Source organism: Rattus rattus, chromosome 2, assembly GCF_011064425.1.
Source record: "Rattus rattus isolate New Zealand chromosome 2, Rrattus_CSIRO_v1, whole genome shotgun sequence".
Taxonomy (NCBI): domain Eukaryota; kingdom Metazoa; phylum Chordata; class Mammalia; order Rodentia; family Muridae; genus Rattus; species Rattus rattus.
This window is the reverse complement of record NC_046155.1, coordinates 193,504,299-193,528,809: the sequence shown is the minus strand read 5'-3', so window position 1 is coordinate 193,528,809 and position 24,511 is coordinate 193,504,299. Positions and strand designations below refer to the sequence as shown.

At 48.1% G+C, this 24,511-nt stretch overlaps 1 protein-coding gene across 1 annotated transcript in view; it reads left to right on the top strand.

Annotated features, from left to right (window-relative positions):
• Arid1b (AT-rich interaction domain 1B) overlaps positions 1–24,511 on the top strand; it is a 345,497-nt gene that overhangs the window by 288,309 nt on the left and 32,677 nt on the right. Inside the window, 2 exon segments of the mRNA XM_032894759.1 lie at positions 5,516–5,843; positions 20,348–20,493. Of these exon segments, the coding sequence (XP_032750650.1) occupies positions 5,516–5,843; positions 20,348–20,493 (474 nt within the window).

The window sequence follows — 24,511 nt, the reverse complement described above, 5'->3', positions numbered from 1 at the left end:
TAGAATGGCCAGGACTTTTTGAACAGATGACAGTCTCAAGTCCAGGCTGCCATCAGTAACTGCCATGCAGTACCTCATGGCTGTGTGCTCAGAGCACATGGAGCCCACCTGGCAGCTCCCCATTGAGTTAAAATCGCACTTAGTATGCAATCCAGCTTGCTCCGAAGAGAAGCAAAACAAAAATACATCTACACATAGCTCCGCTCACAACTGCCAAAAATTCCTAGCAACAGGTCACAAGCAGACCTCTGATCACAGCCATGAGCTGCTTAGCGCTGTGGCGAATCTGAGGTGTGTTGCTGACTGACTACAGAAGGGAACCACTTATTATCTATAAGGTATACTTCAATATTTAGGACTTCGTGTAGGACTGCTGTTGACATGGGGACATTGGCTAAGGAGCAAGGTAAGTGCTTAGCCATGGTCATAAGCAGATGTATGTGAGTGGGCCCGCCCGCTGCCCACAGAGGACAGAAGACAGTGTCAGATCCTTTGCAACTCGAGTTACAGACTGAGCTGTAACTCAGCTGGGAACTGATCCCAGGCCCTCTGCAGGAGCAATCGGCTTTCTTACCCGTGACGCCCGCCATCTCTCCAGCCCTGTGAATATGTATTTGCGTAGCGTGTAACTCTCATGCAGGTTGTAGTACCAAGGCAGAGTGTCTGAGTTCTGCAGCACATCCCTTTTGTCCCCTCAGTACAGGAGAATAAAACAGGGCCTTTGTAGCCCAGGCACAAGATCTCATGTGACAGGAGAAACAGTAGGTTTAAGAACAGGAACTTGAGGTATTGATTGTGACTACCAAATCCCAACGTGCTTGAGGCAGATACAGAATTATCTGCAGCCCTCCTAAAATAACGGTGGTGACTTAAATAGAGTGTAGCTGCTGCTTCCTCTCTCTGGTGCTTGAATGGAACTCCTGGTGGGTTGAAATCTGAATTCATTTGTGACTGATTTCCCAAAGCTGGCGTGCCAAGATGAACCCACTTGAAAACGGTGGGCTCTCGGACTTGGCTGCAGGAGCAGTCCAGCTGAGGTGGGTTGGCCCAGCATCTGCTGCCTTCATTGTGCCTAATGCTGCATCCATCTGTTTTCTGTCAGAGCTGGTGCCAGCAAATTACTAATCTATTAGAGAAACATGGGAAGAAGACTGCGCTTCTCACTCCTGGCGATTCCTCTCGTGTTTTGCTTGGCTTACACATTTGAATTCTGCTTGCTAGAAGAGTGAGTTGAGCTATAGGCTATACAGGGCAGGGTGGGTCATGCCCAGCAACATCCACTCACCTTTAAAGCTGGTGGGGGAGGTGGCACTGGTGTCCTGAGCTCAGTGCTGACAGTCACCCGGCAGGCCCCGTGCTGCAACCTTAACTGTTCCCCATTAACATCGCACCTCCTTAGCCACTGTGCCACTGTGTGGGCAAGTTAAGTAACATGTGAGGGTCTCGCTGCTAGGCAGCGTCAGAAGCAGGCTCATCAACCCATGCTAACACCTGAGCTTTCCCTGGGAAACCATCTGGAGCCTTCAGAAAGCATGGCTGTCCTTGCCCTTGGGTCAGAGGAATGTCTTTAAGGAAAGGAAGGGGACTTTGTAGTTCTTCTCCCCAACAGAGGCGTGTGATTCTGAGTCAGCCCAACTGGCTGAAGGAGACAAACTGAAGACACAGTGGGAGTAGCATCAACTCAGACCTACACATGAGAGCCATGTGACTGGGCCCCACGCTTGCCTCATATGTCAGAGTGTGGCCTGCCCAAGCTGGAGCTCCGCTGCAAGCCAGCCCTGTAGTCAATGGAATTAGAGCATGGAGCCAGGCACAGGGCAGTCAGTAAGGCTGCGTTATTCTCCCCACTGGGCTCACTGAGATCCAGCATACACCAGCTTTTTAGGCCCCCATCCCACAGGAACCAGAGCTCAACAATGGAACATCCTTCTCTGGTCAAATGGCATTAAGAATATAGAAGAGTTTGCAGTGGCCATGTCTAGATACTCATTTTAAAGCAAGATTCAAAATCATTTTCAAAAGGAAAGATGTTCACTGGAGAAAAGGACTTCAACCCACAGTCATTTATAAAGGGTCAGGAAGGTGTGACGGCCTCCAAGTAACATGTGGGCATGTGGATCAGTTACGGACATGCTTACACTATAAATTTTACTTTTGTGTGGCGAAAAATAAAGCTGAAAGGAAGCTATGACTCAGATGCTGCAGGGGAGGGGCTATCAGGTCAGGGAGGGGAGGAGGAGTTCCTGCTCACGGGGAGCATTTACTGAACCAGCTTTCTTGAGGATCCAGAAGATGCTATTTCTACAAAAGTAGTTGTCTGCTCCCAGAGGATAGAACACTCAGAAGCCACTTCAGAACTTTCTGGAAGGAGTTTGCAATTGTGAGCCTTTCACTGTGTTTTAAACCTTTTAGAGGAAAAAAAAAAAAAAAAAAACAGTACATGCTTGATTGTCTCTGTAAACTCCAGCTTTGCAAAAGTGCTGTGTTCTGGGGTAAGGCCCGCTGTCGGCCTGTCTCATATTGCAACCTTTATCCTCCTGTCTCCAGGCCCTCAATTCTTCATCTTCACTGAGATCCTGGAGTCTGGTCTGCCTCTTTAGAATCCTCCCATGTCCAACTTCAGCCTTTGTAATGACATCCTACTTATAGACACTGCAGACCAGTGTAATAGATTGGAGGCATGTGCTCAGGACTGGTTTTTTTCCAAGGGTCAGCAAATTATTTCCCCTTTATTTTGATCCTGCTTTGTAAAGATGCACTTACCGGAACAGTGTGTCTACATGTGGCTACCTTGGAGCGGTAAGCTGTATTGGCAGAACTGAGGAGTTGGAATACAGGAACCCCTGATGCTTGAAATATTTACTCTCTGGCCCTTGGCAGACAGACTGCCAGCCCACGGTCTGCATGAACAGAGGCCTCCACCTCATCCATAAATATCAGCCCGTACTTCACAGACAGTTGAAGAAGAAAGCTCACCCACCATGTGCCTAGCAGCAAGCACCCAACGAACTAAAAGTGTCCACTTCCTCAGGTCTAGAGGTTACTCTGCTCTGTATGGATTTAGGAAACCTGTTTGAATGTTGTCATGGTGTGCTTACGTAAGTGTACTGTTTGTTAAGCACTGAAGAGGCCCCGTACAGTACAAAGGACCTGCACTCCAAGGCACACTCACAGCCCACCCAGGTCACACCCTGGCTCCCTCAGTTATTTGGAACAGGTAACTTGGCATCCCCAGGTCTTAAGGACCTCACTTCCAAAATTAAAGTTTCAAAGACATGCTTTCTTGGGCATCATGTAAAGAATCAAAGAGTTGTTTCTGAAGAGCTTGGAACTGAGCCTAACCCATAGTAATAGTGAGGCTCTGTTTTTCTGATTATTGGTCTATTTTTGTTTGTGCTGAGTCCTTGAGTAACTCCTTCACGTCTTCAGTGTGCACAGCCTCAGACGCGTGGTCCTCAGGCCTGCCGCTCCAGCTGCTTCCCTTTCCCCTCCAGCTCCATGATGTCCTTTTGGCTGCCTTGACCATTCTCCTGCTGCTCGTCCACTGTCCTGATGGTTTGTGCTTGCTCCCTTTGCCTCTGCCTCATCATCGAGCTACCAGGAACCCCGTCACAGTTTGTGTCTGGGAGACTTAATGCCTAGGTGACAAGTCTCCAGAGGGTGATGTCAGAGGAAGAAGACTGAAGGCAGGTTTCCCAAGAGTCCCTAGTCAGTAAGCACAGGACTCACCCCGCCCCAGAGCCTGTCCTACATCAGCACCTGAGGTTTCTCCTCCACTGCCTCCTATGCAGACAAAAGCCCACCGCCCTCCGTCCCAGACAGACTCAGCCCCATCATGTGGTTTGCTTTTGTATTTCTCCCTTCATCCTTTGGCTACCCACATATGCTGATGTGCAGGGACCTGCATAGTACTTGGGAGCTTCCCAGCTGCAGACATTGAACTTTATTTCCCTTGTACCTGGAGCTGTTTCTGGCATTTTTATGTATCTGTTGTCAGTAGGGGATAGAAGAATGTTCCAGAATGTAGTCAGAACAGTTGATGAATTCTGTCTATAGTCTACAGACACTTGTTTATTTGTTTGTTTGTTTTTGTTTTACATTTATATTATTTCAACACTTTGTTACTGGGAGACAGCATGCTTCCTTGGTTAAATAAGTGGACTCTGGAATCAGTTTGCATGAGCCTCAATTCTAACCTCCAAACTCAGGTTTTCCTTATTTATAAACAGTGATGGGGATAGGGGACTGGAGGGATGTCAGTGGTTAGGAGCACTGCCTGCTCTTCCAGAGGTCCTGAGTTCAATTCCCAGCAACATCATGGTGGCTCACAACCATCTGTAATGGGATCTGATGCCCTCTTCTGGTGTGTCTGAAGACAGCTACAGTATACTCACATGCATTAAATAAGAAATTTAAAAGAAAAAGAAAAAACAGTCACGTGTTTGGTTATTGAGAGAACTGGTGTAACTCATGGGGCAGAACAACACTTTAACCAATTGTCTACTGCAGAGTTTGGCTCGGCAATTAATACCTGCTGTTGTTATTGAAGCAGTACCATACCTTCCTCTAATGTACATGGATGTGATTTATATACAAGAGTCTGGAAGGGAGGGGAGGTATAGCTGCTATGACAGCTGGAGGCCTGCAACTGCCTCCCAGAGCCAGAGTGGGAGGGGTGACGAGGGCACATGGGCTTCACCTGGACCCCGCCTTCCTCTCCTCACACCACCAGTCCCTGTGCTCAGTGCATGCCAGTGCTTAGAGTCGTAAGACATGACACCATGTACATAAACCAGCCACTCAGTCTGGGGTTGAACCCAAGATCAGAGGAGAGCCATGTTGGACCAATGAAGATGCACGTGACACCTTCCTGTGAGGTCAGCGGGGATCAGTTATATGACCTCAGTGCATTTGCCCCACAGTTAGGTGGAGATGGGGTGTGACCAGGTGGCCTCAGTGACCTATGGACACACTTCTGGGTGAAGTGTAAGAGTGCACGGTATCCAGGACGTTGATGACATTGGGGCTGGGGCATTTCTGCAGCACGGGTATTAACTCCAAGGCTTTGTGCCTGTGAAGCAAATGCTCTCCTACTGGCTTGTGTTCATAGCCCTTGGCCTTATTATTTTGAGACAAAGTCTTACTGTAGTAGCCAAGCTGTCCTTGAACTCTCCTAGTGGTCCAAACAGGGTTGAACATGTGATCCTCCTGCCTCAGCTGCCCCTATAGCTGGGATGTCTGGGCCAAATTCCCAACCCAGCTTGCTACAGTGTGTTCTGAGAGTAGCCTTTCTATCCCAGTGTTGTGGAGCCTGGTGCATTGTCTGTCACTGAGTTGGCTCCCCAGGTGCCTTGGGAATGCAGCCATGTCTGCCGGAGAAGGAAGAACAACTAGGGAGCACAGCTAGTGACTCGCACCTTGGGGCGGGCACATCGATGCGCAGAATATATTTGCAGTGAATGTTGTCATGAACATTTAAATAAAAGGCTTTAACTTGTCTTTGCTTTTTGTTTAGGCAACTACTCCAGAACCCCAACATATAGCGGGGTGCCCAGTGCAAGCTACAGCGGCCCAGGGCCCGGTATGGGCATCAATGCCAACAACCAGATGCATGGACAAGGACCAACCCAGCCATGTGGTGCTATGCCCCTGGGACGAATGCCATCAGCTGGGATGCAGAGCAGACCTTTTCCTGGAAACATGAGCAGCGTCCCCCCCAGCTCTCCTGGCATGTCTCAACAGGGAGGGCCAGGAATGGGCCCACCAATGCCCACTGTGAACCGTAAGGCCCAGGAAGCTGCCGCGGCTGTGATGCAGGCTGCTGCAAACTCAGCCCAAAGCAGGTAAGCCTCTAACACAGGTCAGGCTGTGAAACACGGGACCAACACTAGCCGTCCTTTCCTGTCGTGGTCAAGAGCAGCAGTGCTTGACTTTACAGGTGAGGTGAGACCAGAGAAGAGACACACGGTGCTTCCTGATCTACTGAGGAAGGAGTCTGAGTAGTGGGTGTGTCATTGTGAGAGATGGCTTGACATGCCTAAGACTGTAGGCAAAAGACCAGCCACGCCTTACATAAAAGGCAATGTCTGCTCAGTTCTACTTCAAACAATGAGTTTTAATCCAAAAACACTATAACGTAACTATTTATCATCTAAAACATTGAAAAAGAAAACATGAAATCACACACTCACACACATAACTCAAGCATGTCCATTCACACATGCGCTTACATACACACACAGTTAAACTGTAAGATTCTATACAGTAGAAACTTTGGTCTGTTGTAGTGGTGCATGCCTTTGATCCCATCCCTGGGAGTCAAGAGAGAGGCAGGACTCTAAGAGTTGAGGCCAGCCTAGATTGCATAGCAAGCTCTGGACCAGTCAGGGCTACACAGTGAGACCCTGTCTCCCCCCCACCCAAAAAAGTTGAAATTCCATATGTATATATTTGTCCTTTTGTTGGTCTAAATAAGTATGCATGGAATTTTATATTTTGTCTGAAAGTTTTCTGTCCCAACCAAAATGTGGTTGTTAAAGCAAAAATAATATTTTAGGAAGTTTAAGCTGGTTGAGCAAAGCTTTATCTTTTGTCCTTGGTTTTAACCCTAGTTCTTAATATTAATTCTTAAGTTTTGACCTGCCACAAAATGACATAATTTTAAAATATAAGAAGCAAAAATGAGCGTGTTTTAGAAGGAGCCAGAAGCAGGTCTGTCCTTTGAAAGGCACACTGGACATCCTGGATCTCCGTGGTCCTTTCAGAAGTCAAGAAAATCCTGACTTGTCCGAGACAGAAGAGCTGATTGTACAAGCATGTATGTGTGTACATATGTGTGAGTCTATGAACATTCATGTATTCAGATGTATCTCTGTGTCTTTGGGGGTATCCATGAACATGTATGGATTTAGCTGTGCCTGTTGGGCATGTCTGTGTGCTTGCATGCATTAGATAGATTGAGGTGTCTGGTGTGAATGACTGTGAATATGTGTGAGTCTAGATGTCTGTGTTTCTGTGAGTGTTGGTGAACATGCATGTGTTTAGATCTGTTCCTGTCCCTCTGAAGCTGATGTTCCGAGAACGCAGAGCCCCTGAATCTCATTCTGTTCTGAACACTGACACGTTTACTGTGAGGAATCAAATGGAGCTCCATCATTACCTCCCCGTTCTGTCTTAGCCCTTTACACTCACTCAGAATCTCCTGACCTTGAGTGTCCACCCCGCAGCCAGACCCGCCAGGCCACAGGGAATGTTTGAATAGACAGTCTGCTGGAGGCTGGCACAGCTGCTCCATTGCGAATGCTGAAATGAACTGCCCATTGTTGCAGTTCATAACACCAAGTTACTTCCCTTCTGTTAAGTAGGAAGTATGTGATTGCATCTGACAAGGCCTCTGATGGCATGGAGTGGGTAATGGCCAGAGACAGTAAGGCTGGGTCCCTCTTGATGACTGTCTAGCCATGCTTCCTTTCTGAATCAGTTTAGAATAGAAATTCATGGGTTAACACAGAGCCATGGACCTGTTCTCTGTTTTTAATCAGCAGACAGTCCACAGCCTTAACCTCACATCCTCCCCCATTTAGTTCTGACTTTTTAAATGGCTGTTTATATTGATTTTATTTACCTCAAGCAAAACCTCCACTGATTGATAGATAAAGAATAAATATGAGAATCTGACTTTTCTCTCTCTGGGCCTTTTCTCCATTTTTGTTGCGTTTTGCAGAGCACCATCCCAGGTAGTCTCCTTTATCCCTGTCTGTAGCCTTCACTTCTCTCTGTGGAATAGTGTGTGGTAGGGGACTCAGACCCGTGCTTCTGCTTATTCCAGCCAGTCTGAGGCTGGCACACGCTCGGCATTTACTTTGAAGCTGTCAGCGTAAGAGCCCTCAGCAGACACACACACACACACACACACACACACACACACACACACACACACACACACCTCTGTCACAGCATCATCTTCCTAGCTGTGTTGTGTTCCTTTCTGTTTTTCCCTTTGATGTAAATCATCCCATGGCAGTGGGACAGACAGGCCTGCACACCTCCCTCCAAGTCCTGCCTGGCTTTCCCCTGCCTGCACTCCTTCATGCCTGAGAAGAAAAGCAGAAACTAACTGTTAACTGCACAGAAGCAGTGATGGCTCCCACTCTGCTCTAAGCCCCTCTGGTGTTGCTGTTCCATAGAGTAACCTGTGTGTGCTGCTCAAAGCCCCGTCCCAGGAGCCTGGACACTGGGACAGTTGGGCTCCCTGGGCAGAGGAAAGCCTCATGGTACCTCCTACTTAGCCTGCCTTTGAGCCAATGACTTCTGCTATCTCTTCTTCCACGGAGGCCCAGAGCGTTTGACTAGGGGCTTCAACAAAATAATGAAGAGCTTTCTGCCTATACACAGTGGCATCTTAGCCTTGGTGCCAATGGAGGAGTTACAGACAGCAAAAATGCTTTTCTTCCTGCTACGAAACGGTACAGTTAATAAACTGCATGTGTCTAGGTGGGCTTCTAAACAATAATACTAACGATGTTGTTTGTATGTATGTTGATTGGATCCTTCCAAAGCAGCTTCCTGGTTCTTAGCAGTAAGGGACAATGGAGATAGGCTCCCTTGTTAGCCCGACAGCAAGCTTTTTAGGTGCACAGAGGGTCATTTTGTCCTGGAGAGTCGTTAGTTCTGTAAATTCGGTCCTCGGTGCAAAGCAATGAAGAAGCCTCTGTAAGTGACCCTCCAAGTAAAGGAACTAAGGGCTGAGGCAGAGATTTGTTCTTGGGAACCTGGCTTTTTCTCTCTTGCACTTTAACATGGTTCCTTCAGGGTCAGCTCAAGAGTCTAGAGAAGCAGAGGCATTTGTCATCAGCTGCTGAACCACAGCTCTGTCCTTTCCCCACTCCGGAGTGCTGTTGAGACCCACAAAGCTGGTTTGGCTGCGCCTTGCCAAGCCCCATTAAGCAGCTGTGTAAAATGAATTTAAATGACATGCATCAGAGTAAAATCTCTTCCACTGGGGCAGAAAATCAATGTTAGCCTAACCAGCCTGAGAAGATCAACTGTGCTCCAGCCAGCAGCTTCTGGAGCGAGCGCTGCCTGGAAGACAGCACCTCCTCCTTAATTAAAATTGAGAGGAGGAGCAAAGCCAGGGCAACTGTGAAGCCCCACACCTGGCAAAGCCCCCCACGGTGTCCCACCACCCACCTGCTGCCTGTGGAGTTACCTTTCATGTTTACTGGATCCTTTCTGAAAGGAAAGAAGCCTAGGTTTAGTTCTGTTTCAGGTCGCCCTCTGCCCCACTTCCCAGCATGCTAGCCTCTGTGCCTGTTTTCAGATGGCAGACTTGGCTGTGGGAAAGCAGTGTTTACCAGGCTCTGCACCGGAGAGCCCAGTCAGCACACCATAGCTGTCCTGTGCTCCAGCTCCATCTCACATCAGACTCTCCATGGTTGTTTGTGTGCCCCCACCATGGATGTCAGGTGAAGCCACTTTAGGGCATTTGTGTCTTTTGAGGGGAGGGAGTGAATGCTTAGCCTGTGGGGCACCACAGTTTGTTATAATGTTCTCTTTGTCATTCCCGAACAGCCTGGAGCCTGGGAAAGAATTGCAAAAGGACAAATTATTGATGGGGGTTTCAAGTGTGTGTCTAATTACGTTCACAAGTTGAGCGTAAGAAACAGAAGAAAATAGCAGTTTAGGTATTTGAAAGGGGGTCTCGTTAGTGTCTTTTTTACAGTAACTTGTAAGTATTTAATCCACTCGGAACATCAAATACATAGGCTGTTTCTGTTGTCAGTCTTCCGGATGAAGGAGAGGCCCTGTGACAGAAAGCGGTATAGACCTTTTATGTCAACCACACGATGGTAACCAAACATTCAAAGCTAACGATTTCCAAGGAGTAGCTGTTCTCAGAAAGTGCCTCGCTGTGTACCAATAGTTAAGGGAAGTTATTCCCAAGAGTATAGTCTGAGTATAGTCTGCCAGAAGCTTGGGAAGACCTTGGCCCCTGCTTCCTGAAGAGGCATTGCTATGAATCCTAGACACCTCCATAGCTTATAGGATGTTATCAGTGGTCAGGTGTAGCCTTGACAGCATGTGTAGTCATGTGAGAGAGCTTTCCTCATTCCTATAGTGTGCCCTGCTTTGTTCCTTCATTCTAGGAAGAAACCCGCGATTCTAAACAATTGGCCTCTTTGCCGAATGCAGTAGTTGATACGTGGAACTAGGTCCTTGAGAGTTACCTAGAGGTCCCTTTCTTAGACAGTCTTCCAAGGAAGAACCGTGGCTTCAGTTTTCAAGAGTGAAGCCAGGATGGTTGGGAGGAGCGCAGTTCCTCAAGGACAGCCCCCACCCCCAGCACCATATAGACTTTGACAGCTTATGTCATAGGTCTGCTGTTGTCTGAAAGATCTTCATTCTGTTCTCATTGCATTGGCTCCCAAAAGAAGCAGAGCTTCAGTTACAGGCTCAGAACCTGGAGCAAGGTTTTTGGACACTGTCTAGTCTCTGCCCTTTATTTTATGCTGGAAGACACTGATGTTACCGGGGTCACCAGAGGTCATTGAATTAGTGGCAAGGCACAGCAGATGCAAGGACTCTGTCTATTTTGTTCCATGCAGTACTGTCCCTAAACTTGGTGGCGGGGTGGCTCTTGCTTTGCATACTCCTTAGTCTGTACAACCTCTTCCGCTACTAGAAAATGAACCAGACCGTGTGTCTGAGCAGGACCGTCCTGTCGACAGAGACTGAGCTCCCGCTTCTGTACTGAAGAGACTCTAGGCTATAGGCCTGCTGGAGCCTGGAGCCTAGGCAGCATGGAGCCTGGAGCCTAGGCAGCATGGAGCCTGGAGCCTAGAGCCTAGGCAGCCTGGAGCCCAGAGCCTAGGCAGCCTGGAGCCCGGAGCCTAGGCAGCCTGGAGCCCAGAGCCTAGGCAGCCTGGAGCCTAGAGCCTAGGCAGCCTGGAGCCTGGAGCCTAGAGCCTAGGCATCCTGGAGCCTGGAGCCTAGAGCCTAGGCATCCTGGAGCCTAGAGCCTAGGCAGCCTGGAGCCTGGAGCCTAGGCAGCCTGGAGCCTGGAGCCTAGAGCCTAGGCAGCCTGGAGCCTGGAGCCTAGAGCCTAGGCAGCCTGGAGCCTGGAGCCTAGGCAGCCTGGAGCCCAGAGCCTAGGCAGCACAGAGCCTGGAACCTAGGCAGCATGGAGACATTGTTGCAGGGCAGGCAGTTGGCTCTTACTGGCACACAGATGGGTTGGATTCCAGTCTGTTTCACCCTGTGGTTGCCGAGGCTGGGACTGCTTCTGTCATCATTAAAACTGAGGGAAAGGGGTTGGGGATTTAGCTCAGTGGTAGAGCGCTTGCCTAGCAAGCGCAAGGCCCTGGGTTCGATCCCCAGCTCCGAAAAAAAGAAAAAAAAAAAAACTGAGGGAGAAGCAACTGTGGGGTGGGGGGGCATTGCTGGACTTTGCCTGCTGTCCCCAGAAGAGTCTCCATGGTCTCAACAAGCATCAGAAGGAGGAAACTCTCAGACTTAGTTTTCAAAAATAGCTGAGTGCTAGAATCAACCAGTTAGAAGTCTCACCATGCTTGAGGAGAGAAGGCAGTCCTGCTGAGGGTCTGGACCTGCTGAGGGTCTGGAGTGAGCAGGTGTACACTAATGCTCTGGCCAAGCAGGGAGCCGTGACTGTCCACTGACACCTCTTCCATCCTCCTCACCTCTCAGCATGTGACCTTTGACATCCCATGGTGGTCACCACACTATGGCTAACAACACAAGCATTTGAAGTGTTAGAGGAGCTGATCTTTGCAAGGCTAGGTGGCCAGCAGCCTAACCCTGTGGAGGAGGAGCTGGACCTGATACAGACAGATGTTAGTCTGGCTTTGCTGCCGAGACTTGTGCCTGCACTGCTGTGCCCCACACATGCACTCACGGAGCAGCTGTTCTTGTTGAGATGCATCGTTCCTATATGATTATATCCTGTGCCACTGCTTGCCGCAGGTACTTTTTCAGTACTGGGCTCTGAGGCCAGCCTGATGCCACTCTGCTGGCGGACATGGAGCCACCGATGTGGAAACATTAATGGAGAAAGTGCATTAAAATGTCAGAGACTGGGCTCAAAAAACAATCCCTAGCTCAAGCCCCGGGTTACAGTAGGGTCCCCGTGCTGGAGACGGCGAGTGCTTCAAATTAACTAAGATCTAGCCCTTCGGATTCTGGACAATTAGGTTTCAACATAATAGCTATGATTTGAAAAGTCGTGTTATTGAAAGACAAAGTGAGCAGATTTCAAGGGCTGAAATAGAGTTTTGATTTCTGAAATAAGAGAAGCCTTTGTGCTATCATCTAAATGCCACGCTTTCCTTCTTGGCCCATTTTTTTCTATTCTGAACTTCCAATTTGAATGAATATTATGTCATTTTAACATTGTGATTTCAATTAACTCTTTCAGAGTTACAAAATTATTGTAGAAGCTATAAAACATAAATCTTCAGACAAAAATATAGTAAAATATAAATTCTAAAAGGACCGAAAGAGTGTTCTTTAAAAGATGAGACCCAGTGAATGAAATCAAATGTAGAGCGAATCTTAAATGGACTTCAAGTCCATAGCTAATGAGTGATTGTCCCCCAGGCAGGCGGGGTCTGGGGGGGCTATGGTCTTGACAGATGTCCTGGTAGTTCTGTGTAGAAAGCCAGCTCAGCTGAGTACGGGTACCCAGGACACCCTGCTCCCCCAAAGCACTCACGATATCGAGGATGGGGAAGGGAAGAGAGTACAGCAGGACTGCCTTCCCCTGATGGGAATCAAGCCAAAAAGCCACTGGAGCTGGGCAGGACTGGAAGGAAGGAGGTTTGCTGCAAACCTAACTCAGACCGGAGCCCCTCTCCACAGACACACTCCCTCACTCTGCCTCTTGGTGTCACAGACATCAAGGCCCTCCTTGTAGACTCCACCCCACCCCACCCCCGTGTTGGTCTCTTCACACCCTGCTCCAACTGTTCTTCCATGGAGGGCTCTGCCCCTGCTTGCTGGTACAGCCTACTTAGTTCTGCTTCTGCTCTCATAGCCCTACTGTGGATTCTGCCCCATGCTCTTCATACAGCTTAACAAGCTGGACCATCCATCTAGAGTCAGCATCGTGATCCGCAACCATTGGGGTACTCAGCAATGTGCCCAGAGCATCCCAACTTCTCAGAGCTGGCACTGCAGCCAAGGCCCGCATTGTCAGCCGCCAGGCTCTGGGACAACACTGATGTGGCTAGGTGTTCTCGGCCCAGGTTCTCACTGGAGACTGGGGGGAGGGTCCAGGAGTGTGCAGAGGGTATGCTGGGGCTTGGTGTCCTGCAGTTTGGAAGTGCCCTGGTGACTCGTACAGACCACAGGGAAGAGCAGACTCTTGACTGCTCATGTAGCACTTACATAGCTTACTGTATTAAGGACCTTGGCATGTGACACCCTGTGAGCCCCTCTTCCTCTGGTTCTCCATACTTACTCTGACCTGAACTTCTGTCATGGACAAACCAAGCAGGCCGACAGCCGTAAAGCCATGAGACCCATCCCTTGCTCACGCTGGACGCCTTTGTTTAGGCACCTGCAGGCAAGGGCCTGACTGACTCTTGGGCTCTGTTCTCATGGGGCAGAGATGATGAGAACATTGTTTGGTGGTGTCTCGCTTTTACTAAGTTAAATGACTTTATGACCGAGCCACATTGAAAAACTGTGAAGGCCATTCTAAAACTCAGAAATGGTAAACTGGGGGTGGTGCTCACACCACACAACACTTGGGAGGCTGAGGCAGAAGGATTGCCACAAGTCCAAGTGCAACCTGGACTGTATAGTGAGCACCAGGCTAACCTGGGCTTCAGAAGAAAATCCTGTCTTAAAGAAAAAAACGAAAATCAGAAATGACTATATCTGTGTCCTCTAAAGAAGTGTGATGATTGTTTATGGGTTTCTGAAGTACTGCCAAGACAGAATATATAGGATGGGGAACTCAAGTCCTAAATTAATTTTGTAACTTGAGTGACAGGTCTACTAGGGTACTAGAGATCTCAGTAAATGCCTGCAAGATATATATATTCTTAATTATCTCGCTGCTAAACCCTCACTTTGATTACTCCTCCGTGCTTGTTAATTAGCCCCTCCATGTCTGCCAAGATCACACATCCTCTATGTCTGAGGCATCCACAGACCTCCAGAACCCCTTAGCCTTACTCTGTCATGATTCTTGCAGACTCTGTTCCTCAAATTCATCACCCGGAAGCCAGTCCGGGGGCAGCATAGGGACAGACACACAGTGTGGGTATTCCTAACACTGCAGAGGAGCAGTCCTCCTGGTACGGTAATGAAGAACTTTCTTAATGCTCTCAGAACCTCAAGATAAGCACTGTTAGCACTGCTAAGTACAGTATAGTTAAGAGGCTGTTTTCCATACGACTAAGCATGTTCTCCAACTATCTCATAACTTAATATCCCATTTTTTTCTAATCGTTCTGCCACGTGGCTGGTTACCTCTTCTCAGGTACCTTGTGTCTCCTTCATGTCCAGGGCAAATTTTCCTGCCCTTGGCTCGATCTAGACTCCTTCCTTTCTATCAGATGTCCCACCTTCTAGTCTATCTGTCCCAATAGGCCATAGTTTTTTTTATTGACAAGTGGTGGATCCATACAATACACAAGCTGCTCTGTACAGAAAGGGGCATTGTAGGTGGGCACATTGATGACAGCTGGTTTTTCTTTCATGCTGCAAGTGTCTTGGCTTAAAGTAGAGGTCTGTGTGACTGTTGGTCTTGTTGGAAGAGTTGGACTTTTGCTCAGCACAAAACCCATAGGGTCCTAGAGTCACCTCCAGCAGGGAAAGCACAGGCTGTGAGAGCCACTGCCGTACTCTGTGGCTTCCTCTGGGCCAAGTGTGCTCAGTAGTGCACACACTGAGAACCAGGAAAGGACTAGAATGGGAATCTGAATTAAGTGTGTTCAAAATTCCTGAGTTCAGTTCTGTACCATTACTAATAAATGAAACAGAAGAGAAGGCGCAACAAATCAGTCACCTTTGATAATGAAGAGATTATCCTTAGTCATCAATAAAATCCAAACTGCCAGACACTGTATTTGCATTTTCTTTATACTCCGGTGTCAGAGCTTTTGAGCTCCATTTCTTTTCATTGGTCTGGGATCCAGGAAGGATAGGTGAGACTCGAGATAAAATGAAGGGGGGGATTTGCAAGCCACACGGCAGTGCTGCTGCTGGGTGTGCGACATCCGGTTGAGATAACTACAGAGGGGAAGAAGGTCGGTCGTGATAGCTGTGGTGGTGTGAGCTTTGTGACACCTCAGTGATTCGCAGTCTGACACAGAGAGCCTCCCCAAGCCTCCAAGAGGAAGGGCATCTCAGATCACAGACACGCACTCAGGGCGAAGAAAAGTTGCACCTGGAGAGTTAGGCTTCTGTACTGTGGAGGAGAACATTCTGGAGTATGTGCTGGCAGGTTCCCCACTGCTCCTCTATTGAAAAGTACTATTCTCCCATCCTTTTAAGGAAAACACGAAACTCCTTGTCCACGTGTCTCCCACACTCTGTATCCTCTGAACTACCCAACCATCTGTCTTAGTCTCATTTCATCAGATCTCGCTCCACAGTGGCCTCCTAAGGCCACCAGAGATACAGAGCAGACCACGCGCCCTCAGTTGAAAAGCTGTGGCTCCCTAAAAGCACAGGACCACAGGTTATTTAAACAAAACACAACCGTTTCACAGCATTTGTGTGAGAAGACACTCTAAGTTACACAGAAATCCCTCTCAGTCAGACATTACACTCTCAGTTACCCGGCCAAACAGCAGGATGGTGTCTTTAAAATACCATCTTCAATGCCTCCCTAGGAGCTGCTGAAAGGGCTCTGGACCTCTCTGTGTGTGTCTTGATGAGGACAGAGCCTCCAAGAGCTATCTGTGGCCCCTCCTTACTGGACTGTGCTTACACCAGATGTCACAGAGCCAGGCTTCTGTGGGTCTGTGCTCATCCATGGTTAATTTCCATTTGGCTCAGATCTGAGGGCTGGGTGGCGCTATCTCAGGGAGTGTTCTTCCTCCCCACTGCAAGGTCAGATAGTGTCTGTGACAAGCAGGCTCCTAGCTTTGTGCTGGCTGTTAATTTCTTGTAGGTTGGTTTGGCCACTTCTGTGTCCCTGGAACCTATTGTCAGTAGTCCTGTGTACAGCCGGACAGATAACCATGAGTGTAATGTCTGACTGAGCAGAGGGATTTCTGCTTAATTTTCCTTAGAGTGTCTTCTCGCACAAAGGGTGTGGAACAGTTGTGTTTTGTTTAAATAGCCTGTGTTTTTACGGGGATCCACAGTTCTTAAACCAAGAAAATGTCTTAAGATGGAGCTGAGAGATGGTTCAATGGCTAGAACCACTAGTTGTTGCAAAGAACTGGGTTTCAGTTCCCAGCACCCACAAAGTGGCTCACAACCTTGTATAGCTACCAGTTTCAGGGCATCTGATGCCCCCTTCGGACCTCCTCAGATCCTGGGTACACATGTGGTGCATATACAGTCATGCAGGTAAAACACTCATACATACAAAGTAAAAAAAAAAAAAATTATAATTGTCAATGCCTTAAATGGAAAGTCCCAGGAAAGATCTGATGGTGCTGGCTTACCTTCACAGGTTGTCCTATTAAAGGGTAACTGTATTCAGAAAGCCCCTGTGGGGATCAGGAGCTTCAGGGCAGCACCTTCTGGCCTTATGGTAAATTGGGTTCCATCATAAAATGACAGGTTGCTGCTTCTCCTAGTCCCAGTTCCAGGCCTGTTTAACTAAAGCTCTGGTGACTCTCTGGGGCAGCACATTGAAGAGCAGCCCCAGGCCCATCCTCCTTTGCCCTTGACAAGCTGGCGATGAGCTGGTCCAGGTGAGTGCTGGGAGCTGTGTTAGCAGAACAGACACAGAGGTGCAGGCTGTGTACTGTGTCCTACAGCCTCCCACAGTTACACTGTACTGCCACAGCTGTGGGTCAGGAATCTGCAGGGCCGGGCAGCCGTGAGCTGCTCATGAAACTCTCCAGCCCAGACTCCGTAGAAAGCCCGGCTGTGACCCAGAAAGCCCAAGGTGGATGGGTAGTTTATTGTGTTTATTGTGTTCACACGTGTGCTGGGGCTTTGCGTTGAATGCCCTGCTTACTTCAGCTTGTAGGCTGGCCTGGACTTGTTTTGGTAGTCTTCCTTCCGTTAAGGAAAAAAGATTTACTTCTTGGTTCTCTTGACTCTGTGTTTCTGTGAACAGAAAGGCATTTGGCAGTTAAGCTGTGCTACCCAAGAGGAACCAGCCCTTCTGAGGGACAGTAACCCTTTGCTCCCAGCCAGGTTGCTGTGGTCCTTGGAATTGCCAACTAAGGATGTCTTGAGACACCGGAATCCTCCCATATCAGCAACACCCACTTCCACTCGTGCTTCTGCTCTGGAATGCATGGCTTCTAAATCCCAGCAGCGAGCAATGCAGGCAGCTGTAGCACAGCAGCCCTTCTGTTCCTAGCACCCCTGGTGGCTCTCCTTAGCAGACAGAGAGAACCCCTGCAGCAGTGCTGTAATACCTTGTGGGGCGTTTTTTTTTGGTTTGGTTGGTTGGTTGGTTGGTTTTTGTTTTTGTTTTTGCAGCTTCCTCATTGGATACCCAAGGCACCTGCCACACAAGAGTCCTTTCCTTCTTAGATATAAGTGAGTCAGAAAACTGTTTGAGCCATGTCTAACACCATCTCTCTCCCATGATGGTGCCTTCAAACCCAGAGAAGAGCTTTTTGTCCTGTTGCTTTCTCAGTTAATATCAGAGGCTGCCGCCAGTGTCTGTGGTGTTGGGAGCCCTTAGAAAGGAAGTACACAGGATTGAGAGCAGCTAGGAATCCTGCCACTTCTTGTGTGACCTTGGGCAAGTTACTTAACTTCTGATCCACATCTGCTTAATTTGCATGTGAGCATAATTGTTCCCACCCTCCTGGGGAGTTTGAAAACCTAAGTGTGTGAAGTACATAGAAAGCACATGAGATACCTCCGTCAGTACCGAGTGTGACTGGTGCTTGCTGTCAGGGTGGTGCACACCCACATTCAGTAGAAACACTGATGCTCTCATGACAGCAGTGGTTTGCTCCAGGACCCCCAGTGACCATAGGCAGCATGGCCAGTCAGAGTCAGGGCCCCTGGCTCTATAACCACACTTAAAACTCCAGGTGTGGGAACCATCGTAACCAACAACTCACTTCCATCATCCTGACTTGTAAGTGAGGGGTTTTCTGTTACTTTAAGGCTCTTCATGTTGTTAACTGTAATACACACCTTTGTCTTATGATTGTGGGTACTGCTAGTGCAGAGGAAATCATAGATTCGGGTCAGGTGACGGTGCACATTGTCACCTGCCTAGTGAGTGTCATATTCTCATTTTCTTTCCTGCCTTCATATGAACAGCTGTCTTAAGCCATTATTTTCATACGTTCTACTGCGTGGCACTGAATGTTGTGTATGCTTAGAGATACCCATAATTAAGAACGCCTGGCACAGTGCAGGCTTCATTCTCTGCTGGGTGCTAGGCTGGCTTTGTGAATAAACACCGTGTTCCTCAGAACGGCATTGAGACCCAAGCACTATGGGAAGACAGTTCTGGTTTCTTTACAGGGTTCTCGCAAGCACCTGACAACCTAGAGGTTGGTTGGGAGCCACTAAGTAATGGTAGCTCGGCCATGCCAACTCCAGTGGGCACTCTGATGCCCGTCAGCAGCCGGTGACGGTTGCAGTGCTCCAACAGCGTGCATGCACACAGGCCAAGGCCTTTGTGAGAATGGGTTCAGAATTTCCCTGAGTGGTTTGTACTAGTTATAAGGGGAAAAAATGCTTAAACTGTTGATGCTTGATTAAAAAAAATAGGTCTTAATTTCTAGTATAAGCCAGACAGTTGTCCACTAGAAATTGATACAGAAAAGAATAATCTTAATGGCTTTGAACAATAATTTATTTGACTTATTAAATCTTGTGATACCATTGACTGCTCTACGTTAAGCCACCAGGGTAGCTTAGAACATTCTCCTGGGTGGTTTGGAGCAGGTAGAGGAAGAGTGAACTTGAGCCTCTTCTCAGCAGCACTCCTAACAGAAGCACAGTGGCCACACTGGGCAAGCTTTTCAGAGGTGCAGTGTCTACCGAAGGCAAGCTTAACTTGTACTGGGAGAGCCCCATAAAGGTTCTGCACACAGTAGCCAGTCCTGTTGCAGTGAGTTCTCTCTGGGCAAACCAGAGCTCTGTGCACTTAGCACAGCCCCTCTGCCATCTCACGGCCAGAAGCCAAGAGTGAAAGAAAATTCTCTTACTGACCATGACACGAAACTGACTCCCTAAGAGGTAGCATCTCTGAAGTGAAGATCCTTTAAATCTTCCTTCCCCGTGACTCCATTCTCAGAAATCTGTCGTCTTCCCCACCACTCCTTAAACCACATGTGTAGATGCAGTGTTTTTATAGGACCCAATTTAAACACTTAAATAATAGGGCTGAGGTGGAAGCAGGGCTTTCTCTCATATCTGTTTTATCGGGAAATGTGGGGCGGGCAAAGAATTGTTTTAATAGCATTCAACACTGCTCATTGGCTTTTTTTCCTTTCTGATTTCTGGTTTTGATGTGAGGATATTAGCAGTGTGAGTAGCCTGATCTTTTAAGTATTAGAGCTGGAGAGCTGGCTCAGTGGTTAAGAGCACAGGGTGCTCTTGCAGAGGACCCAAGTTCAGCTCCTAACATCCAAATCAGGGAGCTCACAGCCACCTGTGACTCAGAATCCACAGAGTCCAGCATCTCAAGTCTCCATGGGCACATATTCTCTCTCTCTCTCTCTCTCTCTCTCTCTCTCACACACACACACACACACACACACACTCACACACAACACAACACACACAACACAACACACATACTCATGCACACACACACACATAAAATAAATCTTCATGCAGCATGAGGCCAGCTCAGCCTTAGAGTGTTGGACTAGGAAGTGCATCAGATCAGGGTGGGTGAGCCAGATTTGATCCCTGGTGCCAAAAGGGATAAAGGAAAAAAAAAAAACACAGCATTTTTTTAAATTAGAAATTGATTTGGCTTACTTTTATAATTCCAGTTTTTATTTCAAGTCCCTTACCCTGCTTCTGTTTATCTTGACATGATTAAGAATGTTAACTTGTGGGCCCTGTGAATTGCATATTGAGTATTGACCCTCCAGTAGAGGTAAGCCTCTCTGAAGAATACCAGCCCTGCCCTGCATCTTGAGATGAGTACTAGGGCACTGTCTAGCCATCATGGTGTTCAGTGTATTGTGCCTTTTCTCTCTCCCTGCAGGCAAGGCAGCTTTCCTGGCATGAACCAGAGTGGACTCGTGGCCTCCAGCTCTCCCTACAGCCAGCCCATGAACAATAATTCCAACCTAATGGGCACACAGGCCCAGCCCTACAGCATGACACCCACCATGGTGAACAGCTCTACAGGTAACCAGCGCCTCTGCTTTTGAGGGCCACCCTGTTTTCCCCAGTCCTCGTCTCAGGCACATGGTGAATGTGCCCCAATGACTTGAAAAGGCGGGGTCCCCAGGGCACACGGAAAAATCTACTGTTCTGCTTCAGAAAACTTGCTTAGTTTGTGATTTGAGATGACAGTATACTTGATGTAAATCTTTTCATTGTTTGGATACTGCGCCCACATGTTTCAAGTGTCTCTAGATACAAAATGAACTACACATTCTACATTCTCATTATTAAGAGAGTTACAAAAAGGGTTGAAGGGTCCCAGAGCAGGAACTGTCACTTGGCAGTGGCAGAGGTAAACATCTGGGATCTGTGATGAGTAGGAAGGGCTTGCAGAGCTGAGCAGGAGGACGTTTTCTCCTGTGTAGGGCAGCCACTTTCCAGGTATGTGGCAGTCGGCAGCTTCTGAGTGCTGCCTACAGCTGTCTCTAAGGAGAGCTGTCCTGGCGGTGGTTAATCCTCCGTCGTGCCCTTCATACTCTTCATTCTTGCCTTCTTACAAAGTCAGACCTGCTTAGTACATTGCAGGTCCCTATCCAGTGGTGAGCATTGTGTAAAGCCTTGGGACACTTCTCCAACCCAGAGCTTCCCAGAGACCAGTGTTCCCTCAGAAGTGGGAACCTGGGATTCTGCTGACCGGTAGCACCCGTTTTGGTAGGACTCATCCATTGTTTCTCTCAGGCTTGATGTAAGTATGGCAAGTCCTCCCAATTTTGGGGACATGTCAGGAAGCATTGTGAGCCCCAGCTCCCTGCAGGCATCATTCTCCATTCACACAGCTTTGGCCCATGCTCTCTGTGTCTGTGTATCCTGGAGAGGGCCGCCCTGCTCCCAGAGCTCTTATCAACAGGCCAGAGGGGCCAGGCCTGAGCCTCAGAGCCACCCATTTCTAGGGCCTCATTTAACAATGGCCTTCCTGATCAGTCCTCTGTAAGTTTAGAAAAAACACAGACTGGAGTGTGGATCAAACAGAGGGTCTAATACCTAAGTGTCACTTCCTGGTGTTGGGCAGGTGGGGTTCTTCAGGGAAATGCAGTGTGCAGATCCAGCAGCCTGTGCACTGGGAGCTACTGCTACCCTGAAATGCAGCCATACAGGGTCTGGGTTGAGGTGGCCTAAGTTCTGTCCAGCTTCCCGAGATAAAATTACTTTGGAAACTGGAATAAATTTCTATCTACTGTTAGCGATACTCGTTTTTCCTTTCTTCTTTAAACCCCAGGGCCCCTAAAATACTAATAACAAACAGATGGCCCACAGCCCTGAATAAGAAGATGTATGTATTCTCAAGCAAAACCTAGCTTTATGGGGACTCACAGAAAGGGCTGCATCTTATTATTCAGATAATTCAGCGACTCGCTGCTTCATGCAGAGGCAATCTGTTCAGTGAGAGGCCATTTATCCTTACAGCTTTCCGTATAACATGGGAGTATATTTTTCAGGGCATTGTACATTTCAAAATATTGAATTTTTAATAATTTAAACATTTATCAAGTTTTGTTCTCCACATTTATGCGATTTTATTTCCACGTTATGAAGTTGGATGCTACCTGACAGAAAGTAATCCCTCAGCATCTCTGAGGAGGATTGCCTGTCTAGTGTTTGTGTCTGGTGGCAGGTCTGTATGAGTCTGTTGTGTATTACTCTCAGAGGAAGAGGGATGGTGGGAGCTCAGCTGTGCTGCTCCCCCAGAGCTCTGTGCTACCCTCACAGTGAGAGTGCTCATGGTAACGTCCACTTCTGTGACAAAATCCCAAAGGTGGCCACAAGGCATTCCTCCATCAAGGAACCCTACCAAGGAAGGAAGGCGACAGATGCAGGCAGGGCCAGCAGTGCCATTTTCTGAGATTCCATTAGCAGTACCTGTACATCCCTAGCATCCCAGCATTCCTTTCACTGAGCCAAACAGTAGTGTAGTACAAGGTAAATAGCACTGAAAAACTCCTGTGTCGTGGTGACATTGTCACTGGCCTCCGTGAGCGAGTAATTCCTTAACCAGAATCAGTGTGCATGTGAGGGAGGCTGTTTCTCTCCGAGAGCACCAGTGGATGCGGGGTGGGACGCAGAGGGGACTTGCCCTCTAGTGAAACAGTTGGCTTCCATGGATGTTGATGGTCTCTTCACATTTGGGATCGAAGTTTGTTTTTAGCAAGTTGGATTAAAAAGCTAGAATCACTTAATAAGTGAGTACACAATTAGTAAGTACAAGTTGTAGGTAGACCTGTTTACCCATCCACCAGGCCTGACCTATGATGGGAACATTTCTGTGTGTTACATCTATAGCACTCCTTCCTGTGTGTTACGTCTATAATACTCCTTCCTGGTGCTCATCTGCACACAGGGCATCTCTTTCAAGCGCACATGTACATTCCAAAGGCAACAAAGCCTGCCACCTGGAGCTCTAAGTGCTCCTCCTAGAAGTCACTCTGTAAGCACCAGCTTCCCTCTGCTGCCCTGCAGGACAGAGGAGCACCCAGTCACTGCTGTAGTAAAACCTCCCCACAGGCAGACCTAGCCAGTCGAATCCCAAAAGTGACCCACCCCATCACTATCCTACCTAGACACTGAGCGCCAGCTCTGGCAGCCCTATTTGAAAAAAGGAAGTCAGTTGTACTCCTCAGAACTACCAAGGACTGCCTCCTGCAGTGTGTCTGGAGTGCCTGCCACAGCTGCAGATCCGAGCTGCTTCCGAGGGAGTGTCCAGGAGGCTGCATCATTAATAAACTCCTCAGATGATTTTGACAGGTGTGACAGCCACAGCTAGGTGATATTTTGCTCACTGGTTCCTTATCAGTCACCTCCCCCAGCCCCATCTTCAAGGGGAAGAAAAAAAAAAAACAGGTAGGCAAACCCGAGACAAGGAAGGAAGCAGATGAACTAGGGACGAGGAAGAAAGCAAGGTGTAAGGGTCTTGGTAAGTCGTGGCGGAAAGTGTTTTTAAGCTGGAAGACTTGCATGAAGTCTTACCAAAGTATATCAGTGTGCCATGCTTGGGGCTCACCCTGGCTGGAGGAGGGGCTCACCTCCCTCCTGGAGTAGGCCAGGAGCCAGCTCAGAGACTGACCCTCACTCCTCATGCTCACTGACAGTCCCAGAGAAGGCTGTGTGAGAGAAAGGGTCTTCTTGCCAATGCTGTGAGGAAGGATGTTTCCCTGGAGATCTTCATGTAGCTCTTGTGCTGTGTTAACCATGCAGTATGTATGGTTGCATATCTGCCACATATCAAATCTTCATGCAGGTGATGCTTGAGATGCAAGTGCAGGAGGATCACAGCGAGTTGAGGCTAGCCTGGACAACATAGTTTGTTCTAAGATAGTGTAGGCTGCAGAGAGAGCCAAAAAAAAATGTGTTTCAAAAAATATTAATGATCAATTTATGGACAGTGTAGGCTTTCCTGTGTTTCAGAATGACAAAATGTCTCTATAATGTGGGATATTACCAAGAAAGGAACAGAGCATTGTGTTTCCCTGCCTTCTGGGAATGGTTGCAACTTTGTAACAAACCAAGAAAGAAGCTGAGAGGAGGCTTCACTTAGGTCCTGTGTTCCGTGTGTCCTTGGGAATGCATCTAATCTAGCAACCTTAGAACCTGGACCCCTGGTGCTTTAAGAGTCATTTAGTTCTTCAGTTCCGGGGGTGGAGCCAGAGCCTGTGCGTGGAGTGTGTTTACATCTTATATCGCCCAGACAGCCCTGGCTGTCCCTGGCCATCATGCCTGCCTGAACTTCACACCTACATCCCCGGGAACTGGAGAGATAGCAGTTCCTTGATGTAAAGCGTCCTGACCATGCTGTGGTCTCTTCCCTGAAAGACAGAAGACACCATGACCCGGAGAGCACTGCCTGGAGGGATGATAGATGTGGCTCGGCATGGTGATTCCTTTGACATTTTGGCTAAGTCAAAACTAAACATTTCAAGAAAAAGAAAAGCCACAGTAGGAAAGACAGTGTGATCATATAATGAAAGAAAAAACCTATGCTGTACTT